At 44.5% G+C, this 12,165-nt stretch overlaps 1 protein-coding gene across 9 annotated transcripts in view; it reads left to right on the top strand.

The window, feature by feature from the left end:
* Nucleotides 1-12,165, top strand: part of APLP2 (amyloid beta precursor like protein 2) — a 61,003-nt gene that overhangs the window by 47,202 nt on the left and 1,636 nt on the right. For 4 of the 9 annotated variants that reach the window (XM_067563850.1, XM_067563860.1, XM_067563818.1 and 1 more), the window contains 10 exons: nucleotides 771-901; nucleotides 1,317-1,391; nucleotides 2,647-2,805; nucleotides 3,235-3,363; nucleotides 5,496-5,595; nucleotides 6,418-6,591; nucleotides 7,230-7,265; nucleotides 9,988-10,070; nucleotides 10,962-11,036; nucleotides 11,489-11,644. In XM_067563850.1, coding sequence (XP_067419951.1) covers nucleotides 771-901; nucleotides 1,317-1,391; nucleotides 2,647-2,805; nucleotides 3,235-3,363; nucleotides 5,496-5,595; nucleotides 6,418-6,591; nucleotides 7,230-7,265; nucleotides 9,988-10,070; nucleotides 10,962-11,036; nucleotides 11,489-11,644 — 1,118 coding nt within the window. The remainder of the gene's footprint in view (nucleotides 1-770; nucleotides 902-1,316; nucleotides 1,392-2,646; nucleotides 2,806-3,234; nucleotides 3,364-5,495; nucleotides 5,596-6,417; nucleotides 6,592-7,229; nucleotides 7,266-9,987; nucleotides 10,071-10,961; nucleotides 11,037-11,488; nucleotides 11,645-12,165) is intronic. The other 5 variants (XM_067563832.1, XM_067563887.1, XM_067563825.1 and 2 more) reach the window with 3 other exon arrangements.

The raw sequence follows: 12,165 nt of genomic DNA, 5'->3' as shown, positions 1-12,165 counted from the left end.
TAGCCCTCTCCATACCTCCATTTCACCCATACAAGCTCTCATACAAGTCTGTGTATGACTGAATATGCAGTAGCTGCTATGCTTGCCATGGTCCCTTTGGAAAGGCCTTGGGGTGCCTGACTTCATATTGGGATCCTTCCTGTAATCACTCCTCTTGCCAAATTTGAATGCCTCAAGATGGGAACCTTCCTTGCCTTCCAGTTGATGGGACAAGTTGAACTCCTCCTGCTGAGTCTCCTCCTTTAGCTGTCTTGTCTCATTCCATTGCCGATTAGTCTTGCGAGGGAAAGTCTGCTCGAGGTGTAAAAGCCCTCGCTCCATGGGAATGTATTGCTCCTTGGATATTTCTGTGGGGATGCCCTGTTGTGATCAGGGAATTTGCTGATGCTGTGTGGAGCCAGTTTGTTGGTGAGCAGCTAATGCAGAAAATGTCCCATTTAGGCAGAGACAAACTGGTGTGGCAGGGAAGAAAAAGCTCTGTTTTGCAGTCCTAAGGTAGCTCTCTTGCTGGATAATGCTTTCCTCAGAATTAACATGAGCACCTGACAGCATCTGGTGGCCCCAGTGTATTGCCATGTATGTTGGAAATGATGTAACTTTTGGCAGCTCAGTGATACCAAAATGAAGTCCTGGTAGGTTCAACACAGTTTGACAGAGGGTGATCTCTGCAGGTATGAAGGTGCTTCTCCCTCCCAGCCCTTGCAGCCATTCTCACAGCAGGCTAATCCAAGGCTGTAGTGATTGTCTGAGCCTCTCTGTTCTCTTTGCAGTCCCCCCTACTCCTGTACCCACTGACGAGGTGGATGTTTACTTCGAAACCCCAGCTGATGACAACGAGCATGCCCGCTTCCAAAAAGCGAAGGAGCAGCTCGAAGTGCGACACCACAACCGCATGGACCGAGTGAGCCTCTCACTTATCTTCTTCATCTGAGCGGCGCGTTGGTTGTATAGTGGGACACAGGCAGATCAGCAGCTAGCCAGCCTTCCCTTTATGTATTCCTTCTGTGTTGCTCTTGCGACATGGCCAGGCAGCTTTGTGGTTGAGTTGTTTTCTTTTAGTAGTTCACCTCTTCGGTGTTGGGACAAAGGTCAGCTGGAGTGATAAACTGGCTGCCCTTTGGGGTAAATGCTAAGATTAGACCCTGGGTTAGAAACGTGTCTGTGATTATGGGTGTTTTGATAGGCCTTTTAGACCTCTAATACCTAGCAATGCCCTATTAGAATCAGTCCGCAAGTAAAAACAAGCTAGTCCAGAAATATATACTTGAAATAAGTTTCTGTGCCTTGCTGAACTATGCACCCCTCTACCTGATTAGGTGAAAAAAGAATGGGAAGAAGCAGAATATCAAGCCAAGAATCTTCCTAAGGCAGAGAGGCAAACTCTTATTCAGGTAAGTCAAGACACCTAAAAGGGGAGCGGTTTGTACTCCCAGGGGTTCAGTGCTTCGCATCTATCCTATGCCTGAGTAAACTAGATAGCTTGTCAGTATTCAAAGCCAAAAGTGCAGTGAGTGAAAAGCACTTGAATGAACACCTAATCAAGGGAGACTTGATGCATGCATGTTTTGGTCTGAAACTGGACATGGTGCTATGTAGTAGTCCCTGGCTTTTTTTCCCCTCCTCTAGTAGTAGGAGCATCAAGCATATGAACAGCCCTGCTAAAAGGGGGGAACTCTCTCAACCTCCCACATTTGTTCTGCTCAGCTATGCTTACAAATGGTCTCACGCTCTATTCAGTCTGGCTCTGACTTTCTCTTTGGAGTCAGGCTTCCTGTTTATGGAGATCTAGTGAAAAACCCTGAGGCTGAAAATAAAACGAACTTCCTTGCAAACTGCTGAACTCCTGCTTTGTAAGAATGAAATCTTAGGGTTAAGCACCTAAGATGGGTATAGACTCTTCTGACAGTTGGCGGTTAAATTGTTCTCGTGCGGCAGAATAAGGCCTCTTTCTGTAGTGTGGCCTTTTCACATGCTTTTATAAAGCCACTTTGAAGCCTGTATCTTCTCTCCCAATTTTTTTCCTAGTTTGGGGAATAGTTTATTTCTTGGCTTCTAATGGAGCATACTGAAACTTAAGTGTTCTTACTCTGGTCCATCTTGATGTTGGTAATATGCATAGTATTGACAATAGTTTACTATTTCCAGGGAGCTCGCTCTTCAGTACTTGAAGTACCTATAGGTGGACAGATGCTCTAGAAGTACCTAGATATAATGCCTTTCACAAACTCAAATTAATAGCCCTACAAGAGAAGGAGGCAGTATTAGCTCCATTTTATACAAATGAGGGAGAGGTGTATTCTTCTAGTCAGTACTAGATCTGAGAATACAAGCTAGAGCAGCTGATTCCAAACTTGGTGCTCTGGCTGCAAGGTCACCTGCCCTCTCCACAAACCATTTAAATGGTTATGCAGTACATTTGAAAAGTGTATTGGGACTAGCCTTTAAAGATCACATTTTAGGTCAAAATCAGTCCTCTTGGCAATGTCCTTCTCTCCTAGCATTAGGGGCAGGTAGTGTGGGATAGGGCCAATCTCAGCTCATGCTAAGGAATTAGATCAGCAAGAGTAGGCATTCTTCTTGGGTTCATTGTTCTGTTCCTGCAGTGGTTTAGCAAACCTATACAGACTCTGCTTCTCTCCTTTCCAGCACTTCCAGGCAATGGTTAAATCTCTAGAGAAAGAGGCAGCTAGCGAGAAGCAGCAGCTTGTGGAGACTCACCTGGCTCGAGTGGAAGCCATGTTGAATGACCGCCGTCGGATTGCCCTGGAGAACTACTTGGCTGCCTTGCAAGCTGACCCACCACGAGTGAGTTGTGTTGGAACATTGCGCAGTGGGATGGATGGACAGTGATCACATGGGTGAGGCAAGGAAGACTGGAAGGAGCCTTATGAGGGAATGGGTTAGCATGCTGAGAAAGCAGACTCTTGGCACGGCTTTCCAAATCATGGTAACTGGTACCAAAGACATATCAGCAGAGCATCGAAATGCATGGAGTGCTCTGCGTACTAGCCAGAAAACTGCACTTTGCTATGCTTGACGTACAAATGCTGAATGAACTATTTATGTCCAGTACACTTACTGTAAAAGGAGATTAACTGAGATATTAGAATCGGTGTTTGGTGATCTGCCCAGTAGTAAAACAAAGTAGACCATTTTTTATACGGTTTCAGTGTAATTGGTGGATGAGATCTTGTTCCTTGTGCCACCAATTGGATGTTCTCTTAAATTCTGCAGCCCCACCGCATCCTGCAAGCCCTGAAGCGTTATGTCCGTGCAGAGAACAAGGACCGTCTGCACACTGTCCGCCATTATCAGCATGTCCTGGCAGTTGACCCAGAAAAGGCTGCACAGATGAAATCTCAGGTACAAAAGAATATTTTTTTTTGTCAAGGAAACATTGTCATTCCAGAATTGGATCTTGGAGACTCTTTAGAAGAGCCTTATACAGAATCTATCCCATCTCCATGCTCCTTGGTTAACTTTTTTTTGGTTTTACTCTAACAAATAATTTTAGAATGTAATATTGAAAGCCCAACCAAGATCAGAACCTATTGTGCTAGGTACTGTACGTGCATATAGCAAAAGACTGTCCCTGCTCCAGAAAGCTTACACATGCTTAGATGAGTGGGGGAAGAGGAAACAGGCACAGAGGTCAGTGGTAGAGCTGGAAATAGAACCCATACCTCATGAGTCCCAGACTCGTGCCCTAGCCACTGGCCCATGCTGCTCTTCCTCTTTCTAAAAAGGCTTCTTTTTACCTTGATGCCGTGTGAAAGACCCACACAAAGGAACTGGCTGCATTGAGGAGACAGTGATACTGACTCTGTAGTATGCTGTCACAGGCACAAAATAAACCAGTATCTTTCATTAGCGTCTAATAGTATCTGAGGCTTTACCTGTAACAATAAAAGGCAAAATGTCAGACAGAAGTGTGAGCTTTGGGAGTGAGATCAGGAGCTGGGGCTTATCCTTAGATCTCCTGCACCACAGTGTATTAGCACTACTATTAGTATCCAGAAGTTAATCTAAGTTTCACGCTTCCATTTGCTGGAGTTCCTTGGGGTCTCTGGTTTCACGAACTTGATGTTGACTTGAGATGCTTGCGATGGCCTCTGAACTCTTGTCCTCAGAGCTTTCTGCCTCACAGTGTTCCCTGTCTGTTGGTTTACACATACTAACTAGACAGGATTTGATAGTAAATGCAGTACTCAGTGACTGGCGGCTGTCTCCTAATGAAGAATATCCAGTACTGTCTTCAGAGAGAGCCCAGTACATCAGACACATGCCCCCAACCCCTTTGTTCTTGGGCTGCCAAAGCTCCACAGTGGGGGGGTGAACTGTAAACTTAAACTAAATCCTAAACAGCCCTTAATTCATTCTGAAGGCTTCAGTGTCAACAAATTGACATGTCAGGAACCTGGGTGATACAGTTCAATTTCAGTTTGCTTTGCTTTTCAATGCACTTTAAGCTCCTCATTTGATTTGCTTGATTGACAGGTGGCCACGTAAAATTAAATTGCTTTCATCCTTGCTTTTAAAGGTCAGATTCACTTCTGACTACAAAAGCTCATTAATTTTCTTCAACCTTTGGCCGTCCATATTAATGGCTTTCTAATCCACATGATCCCTGATCATATAGCACCCTCTGCAGGTCAAGTTTGGAGTGACTGTTAAATTTAACAGCCTCTATTCACCTGTTAGCTCCTATGTACAATGTGACCCAATTTTCAAAGGTATATGTTGTATAAAGGCATATGTATTTGGTTGAGAAGGGCATAAAATAGCCAATTCTGATGTCCAGATGTCCTAATTTAGATGATTTGTTTGAAAATTGGGCTCATTGAGCAATATGTGCGGTCTCAGATCTTACACTGTCTAATGGACAAATCCACTATGTGGGTAAGGGAGAGAGCCCAGAATTCCACTTGAGCAAAGTAGAAACTATGGCAATTTTGTGACTAAAACAGCAAGACCGAGATCCTGTTCTGCACAAAGCTATCTGTAGACTGAGGATTGTATTGCTAGAATCATGCTTCTGTTTGGCTTGTAAAGATTCTCTCCACCCTTTGGGTCTGCACTCAGGTGCAGTCTGTACAGAGGCCCTGCCTTATACATCTTGGCACACGTAGAGGTCTCCACTGCCAGAGGCAGGGTTTTCAGTTCACTTATTAAATTATCTGCAGTTACATGAAACAATAGTTGATATTGACCACAGTTCATGTGTATCAGAAGCATCAATATGTATGCTTCTGGGAAAAACTGATTGCTGCAGGGGCCATGGAGGAATCCCACCTCCCACAGCCATGTGCAAATGGCTTGTTGCTTGCTGTGGAGGCTGCTTTCCTGTGAAGCATTATATGTCAGTTGTCACAGCTGGGATATCTGACTTGATGGACCAGTGGACTCTGCCTGATCTTGTGGTCCTGTTTTATTAAGATGTTACTACAGATGCTTTACCTTTGATGGCTCTTAAATTGGCCCTTGTCTGTTGGCAGGTGATGACACATCTCCATGTGATTGAGGAGAGGATGAATCAAAGCTTGTCTCTGCTCTACAAGGTACCATATGTGGCTGAAGAAATCCAGGATGAGATCGGTTAGTATCTCTTTGCTAGTGCTGGTACACTAGGACAGCTCAAAAAAGAACAAGGCCACATTTCTCAGTGCGAAGTGTGCTCCAGAAAGATCATTGTCTAAGAGATGCTCTAGTTCAACCACAAGTGATTTGGTTTGATACAGGAATTGAAGGGTAAAAATTCTCTGGCCTGAGCTATGTAGGAGACCAGCTGTTCTAAAGGTACCTTCTGGCTTTAAACTGTGAAGCTATAATAATCTGAAAAAATTTCTGCCATAAATCTCAAGTCTCCTTTCTTTCCTGCCTTTGTGTGTAAAAGAGATCCATGAGTGCAAGCAGATCCCTCCCCTATAATCAGAGGGTCAGATTGTCTCAATCCTTAAGCAAAGGGGGACACACACTGGGATGGTTTAAAGAACAAACCATAAGCTGTCTAAGCTGTAATCCTAGTTCCGGTATTGTAGCTTCCTTAGGGACTGGTTGCATGCTGCTGCTCTGCAGCAAATTCTCAAAATAGTGAGAGCTTTCTATATGGCGAGGAGGACATTACTGCCCTTCTAAAACCTTTGCCATACAGAGGATGACTTAAACATTCTTTGACAGAGGGTCTGTTCAATTTAGTTTCCCATTGCAGACATTCATGTTGCTGTGTCTGTAAACTAGGGTCTCCGTGTATGTCACTGTCCCTATAAAAGACTACCAGATAGCACCCTGGCATTCTGTGAGGAGCAAAAAATTGTCCTTCTAGAAAGCAGTGAGGCGTTCTAGCAGCTGCCTGCAGCATAGGAAGCAGTTTCTTCCTCCCCTTAGCTCCCCTCCCTGGCTGCTTGTTCTCCCTTATAGATGAACTCCTTCAGGAGCAGCGTGCTGACATGGACCAGTTCACATCCTCCATCTCAGAGTCCCAGGTAGATGTCCGAGTGAGCTCTGAGGAAAGCGAAGAGATTCCCCTCAAGGAGGGCAAACCCTTCCATCCATTCCAGGTGAAGACCTTCCCAGCCTTGCCTGGAAATGAAGGTATGTAGTGCCAAAAGTATGCATTTGCTTTAGGGAACCTGGACACGTTCATCTTAACTTGACATTAAAGCCTATGCATTGTAGCGTTCTATCCCTTTGTGGACACTCAGGGCTGAAGTAATTGCCCCAGAAATGCAGAGTTACCCAGGAGAGCACTACTGTCAAAGCTGCCTATCTGATGTAAAACCCAGGGTCCTAAGATGTCTATCTCACTAGAAGATGCTGTACCAGAGCCAGTGCAGCTAGTAATCTGCAATTCCTAATAACCATCTGAGTTTGTCCTTGTTCTTGATGCTTTTGGCCATTTCTAGAGTTTTATTTATTTCCCTTAAATATGTGTGCTTTTTTTTTTTCTTCCTTGAACCAAAATGCTCCCATGTAATATTGAGCTTTGTTGCCAAAAACTGCTGCAGGGCTGTGGGGGATTCTTTTTAATCAAAGAGTGTTGACAGCTGGCATTTGTGTGGCTTTTTAATGTTTTTTTTTTTTTTAAAAATGCGTGAACAGCCTAAGCTATAATAAAGCTGTAAAATAAAAGCTTTATCCAGGGTCAGAGGCAGAAATCACACAAGCCTTTTTTCCTTTCTCTCTTAATCTCCTTTTTCTGCTATTTTTGTTTTTGTTTTCCCTTCTGCTAGATCCTCAACCGGATTTGTACCATCCAATGAAAAAAGGTTGGTTCTAAGCCGCTCCCTCAGTCCCCCATCACTCCCCATCTTTACAGTGTTTGGTAGCTTCATTTTTAGTTTCTCAATCTCACCTTGTTTTCACCTTCCTTCTCTCTGTGTAGATGAGCAGGGCTGATTCAGCTGTGCCCTCTTTTGCTAAGGAAACAGGCTGGCTAAAAGGTTGCTGTTGCAGCCAAACTAGCCTATTGTGAATTCTAGGAATGCATAGATTAGTTCCTTTGCTCCCAAAAGTGATTCAGGTTCAGCAGTCCCCTTGGGAATTGTGTAGCAGTTTAAACCCTTTTATTTTAAGAAATATTTAGCATTGGGCCAAAGAAATTTGACAGCACAGAAGGTATTTTGTGTCCTGTAGTGTCTGTTCCTCCTACCCAGCACTAACCCAGGAGTGAGCGACTCTGGAGATAGGGTGAGGGTTCATTCTGGCACTCAAACAATACTCAACAGGACGTTTATCTAGTGGGACCTCATATCATGCAGGCAAATGATTCATTCATTCACTCTTTGCTTTATAGTATCCTTTTCACCTTCCCTTTCTACACCTAGAATTTCTTTGTACTGCTGCGCTAGTTTTCACTGTTCATCCATTTCTGCTCGTAGGTGTACCATCATTCCCAGCTCTTCCTTAATTCATGTAGCGAAGGACTCTAGCTGAAGGGGGATTGACTGGGCTGTAAAAGAGGTGGGGAACTGATACTAAACCAACTTGTGAAATACTTTGTTAAATACCATAGAATCAGACCTAACTTGATGACTATCCTGGGGTGCTTTCTCTAGGAGAAGGCAAGTCTTGCGGGAATGTTAAGGGTATGGAGACCCTTGCTATTTAATGGTTCTCGTGTAGCATGCTGGATGTGATCCCATTTGCTTCAACCTGCCTTTGATTCTAAATCTGCTGCAAAAGTTCCAAAGGAGAGAACTCTTCTTGTAACGGTTTCAATGCACAAGACGCTGTTGTAGTCTGAAGGCTGCATGGCCTGCAATTCATTTCATTTTTGAATATTTGTCTGTCTACAACTGAATTGAGTGCCATTCACTGACTGGGCATTCTGCTCACCTTGATGTCAAGAAGTGAAGTACAGGCCAATCTTGTTCCCATTTCAGTAAATAGCGAAGCTCCCACTGACATCAGTGTCAGAGGATCAGGCCCTATATTCTCCCTCTCAGGATATTCCATAAAAAGCTGTGGTTTTCCAGGGATCAGCTGTACCTCTGAGCTCCAAGCAACTGGGGCTATTAAACAGTACACAGCCCTATACCAAATGGCAATACTTGTTACAGCAGCTGAATTCCCAGCTTAGAGACTGCTAAATTGGCTCCTGAGAATTGGGTAGAGCAGCCATAGACCAGGGCTGACAAGATGGTTCTCTAGGAACACTTGTGGTTACTCTCCCCAGAAACGCTAAACCATTGGCTTTCACAGTAACATGACTCTCGTATGCAGCCTTCAAGTGAGACAGGTAGCTGTGGCTGTGCCTAGAATATGAATGACCCCAAAGAAGCTTGTGGGGAAAGGGATGCAATAAAACCCCAAACTCTCCTTCCTGGAAGAGCTGGAGTGAGACATTAATTTCCTTGGCGTTTTCAGGCAGTAAAAGCTGTCGCGAGTGTTCGCCGTGCTGGAGCCAGCTCTCCTGTCCTTTTCTCCCCCTCATCAGAGAACCTGCAACAACTCCAGCAGCAGCTAATATAATGCATTAGCCAAGCTGCAAGCTCAGCAACTGCAGAGAGCTGTTCTATCACCTGTGAAGTGCTATATGTAATATTTTCCCCACTTGCACACATGCCCCTTTTTGAAGCAAGAGGCACAGCTGAGTTTTGAGTGCAACCCTATCGTCCCTTTTGCTTTGTCATAGGTGTTGTGAAGGACACTTATTTTGCAGACCCTGATATTTGATGCTCGCCATAGCCCAGATTGTTCGCTAGAGACCCGAGTTGTGTTGCATCAGCCTTTTGTTATTGATCTGATCTATTTATAAAAGCTCCAAATCAAATTGTTTATGCAGAGCAGCCTTGTTAATTGATGTTCTCCTTTGTAGCCCACACTAGATTTCAGCCTAGTCATGGATGAGCAATATTCTGATACAAGGGCTAGCTTATCATTTTGCTCCTCTCTTTCTCTGGGATTGATTGCTTTGGGGCCTGTGCCAGTGATGGGACAGCAGCTCATTACACTGCTGTGCTGAGTGACCTTGGGACTCCTGTTCCTCAGGCACTTGCTGATGTGCTTAATCTAGACAAGGATGGTGCTGACCATGCTATTGTGTAAAGTGCTCCCTGTGCACTGGTTAGTGGAGAGGAGGGTATGTTCTGTCTTCCTGAAGTCATGTTGGGACCATGGGCAGCATCCAGAGATGTTCCCATTTCCCTTTATTTATTTGTTGCCTTGGGCCTTGTTGTCAAAACAGTTCTTGAGCAGAATAGTTGAGGATTTACCCTCCAGCACCTTTTTATGCATCCTCTCCACACCTGTCACACCCACCGCATTTGTCTTCATCAACCAGGAACCCCCAAATCCTTTCACTCTATCTTAGCATGAGCTCCACCTCTGAAGCATAGCATGAAGAGGGACCGGTAATTGGCACTATGCTATGAATCACACTATCCGTGACAGCACTGCACAGAGTAGGCAATCCTTCCTTGTTGCCACCAAGGTCTGATGAATGGTCTCTGCCTACATCTAATGGAGTACTTAACCTTTCTGATGCAGGTTCTGGCATGGCTGATCTGGATGGACTGATCGGGGCTGAAGAGAAAGTGATTAATGGCAAGAACAAAGTGGATGAGAATGTGGTAAGCCCTCTGCCTGTATTTTCTAAAGCAAAACCTGACTTGGAGACTAATTAAACATTAGTGGCTTATTTCCATGCCTTTTTCCTGCTTACTGAATGTCCGTGTATTCATTAGCCATGTGGTGCAGGGGAGTTGTGGTTTTCTGACTAACGTAGTTTCCTAATACTGTTTAGTGTTGGAAGCATGGGAGGACCAGGGAAGGGGGAGATCCAGATCCCCAGTAATAGAATGACTTGTTGAAGTCTCTGGTTTAGAAATGGCTTCCCTACGTAGACTAACCTGCTGAAAACCCACCTTTGCTAGGCAGCCGTCTGTCTTAAGACCACATCAAATGTACTGAGTTCAGTTCTGCTCCATCTCTATAATAAGACTATATCTACTAAGCAGCTGATTTTTGGTGACCTTTTTGAGTGGTGTAACAGGCTTTGCTGTATATTAAAGCTGAAAGCCAGTTAGTGACACGGTAGATACAGTGTGCGGTTAGTATTGGTTTTAGCTTTAATGGAATGAGTGAGTTGAATTCTAGTTGCGGCTGCCTTGCCCTCCTTCCTGGGTAAAATCAAACTGGAGGTTTGACTTCCAAACTCCTTTTTAAAGCCAGGAGCATCGATTTAAGTAACCCACCTGCTGTCCCCAGAGCAAATGTCTGCAGCTGAGCAAAGCCCTTTGAAACCTTCTCTATAAGTGGCTGAAGAATATCCCCTTCCAATGAGAGGGTGAGAAGGTGGTGGGGATCTAGCAGAGTTGAGTGGCTGTTAACCCAGCAGAAGCACTCTGCTGCATTGTGCAATAAAGGTCTCTTCTCCATCCTTGCGATCCTGTGCCTGAAATTCCTCCCTCTGCCTGTTGTTCCTGGCTCCTTGTGTAAAATGCCTTCGTGACTGTTTTCAGGTAATTGATGAAACCCTTGATGTGAAGGAAATGATTTTCAATGCAGAGCGAGTCGGTGGACTGGCGGATGAGCCGGTATGTATGTGGCCACCCAGAAAACGGACTAGCCATTCATGAATTCTAAAACCAATTTCAGCATCAGGTGTTTGTGTCTGCTTATCCTGGGACTTCTCTAAAGTGTTGGGAATTGCGTAACCCTGCTGATGCCTTGCAGGGAGTGGTATTGCTCTGATTTCTTTACCAGTACTATAGTTCTAAGTAGCCACCAATAAAGAGAATGATGTTGACTTTTTTTTTGGTTTAAAAGTGCCTTGTGGGACAGTTAAGATGCTGACCCCTTGCTGCTTGTGGAAAGCCATTTGAGTTAAATTCCCTTTTTGTGAGGCAGGGGTAGTAAATATTCAGGTTACCAAGCATAATCATTCATGGCTCCATATATCAGATGGCTTAAGACCTTATTGGTGGCTATCTCCTAGGGTTGCATTTAAGGATCCCATTCCCCTGTACCCTCTCCTCTTTCTCTGCAGGATAATGAGAGTTCACTTCATGAGGACTTCAGTTTCAGCAGCAGCGCCCTCATTGGTCTGTTGGTAATTGCAGTTGCTATAGCCACAGTCATAGTCATCAGCTTGGTGATGCTGAGAAAGAGGCAGTACGGGACCATCAGCCATGGGATTGTGGAGGTGAGAAACAGCTCCTGCTGTATTAACGGAGCAGGGTAACAATTAGCATTGAGTTAAGATATTGAACAAAGGGCTTGTCCGTCTCAAGATGGAATTTAGCATTAAATGAGCTTTTTAAATCTAAATCTTGAGCAAGGGAATAAGCAGGTCTGAACTGTACTAACTCACTCTCCACATAATGTAGCAACTGTTGAGGTGCATGGACCTGGGAGACAGGAGCAACTTGATTTTTATCCCAGCTGCAATGCTGACTTAGTGTGGCTGCCAGGTGAACTAGCTGTTTTACCTCTTCCCCCAGCATGTAGAACGCTGATCTGTTTCACCTGGGTGTGAGCATCATATTTGTAACATGCTGTCTAAGTGATTAAAGAAACCTCCTTCTCTATCATCTGATGTGAGACAGAGGACAGGCAGGAGAAGGCCTTAGTAGCTAGACAGCGTCTTCTGAAATTATGAAAACTGAATTTTTTAGCTGCCACACCACTTGTCAGGAAATAATAAACAAGCCGCCTCTAGTGGCT

The sequence above is a fragment of the Emydura macquarii genome, unplaced genomic scaffold (genome assembly GCF_026122565.2).
Source record: "Emydura macquarii macquarii isolate MOO-44397 ecotype Brisbane River unplaced genomic scaffold, CSIRO-AGI_Emac_v2 contig_312, whole genome shotgun sequence".
NCBI classification, from domain to species: Eukaryota; Metazoa; Chordata; order Testudines; family Chelidae; genus Emydura; species Emydura macquarii.
The sequence above is the reverse complement of the archived record's forward strand: the minus strand, read 5'-3'. Positions and strand labels throughout refer to the sequence as shown.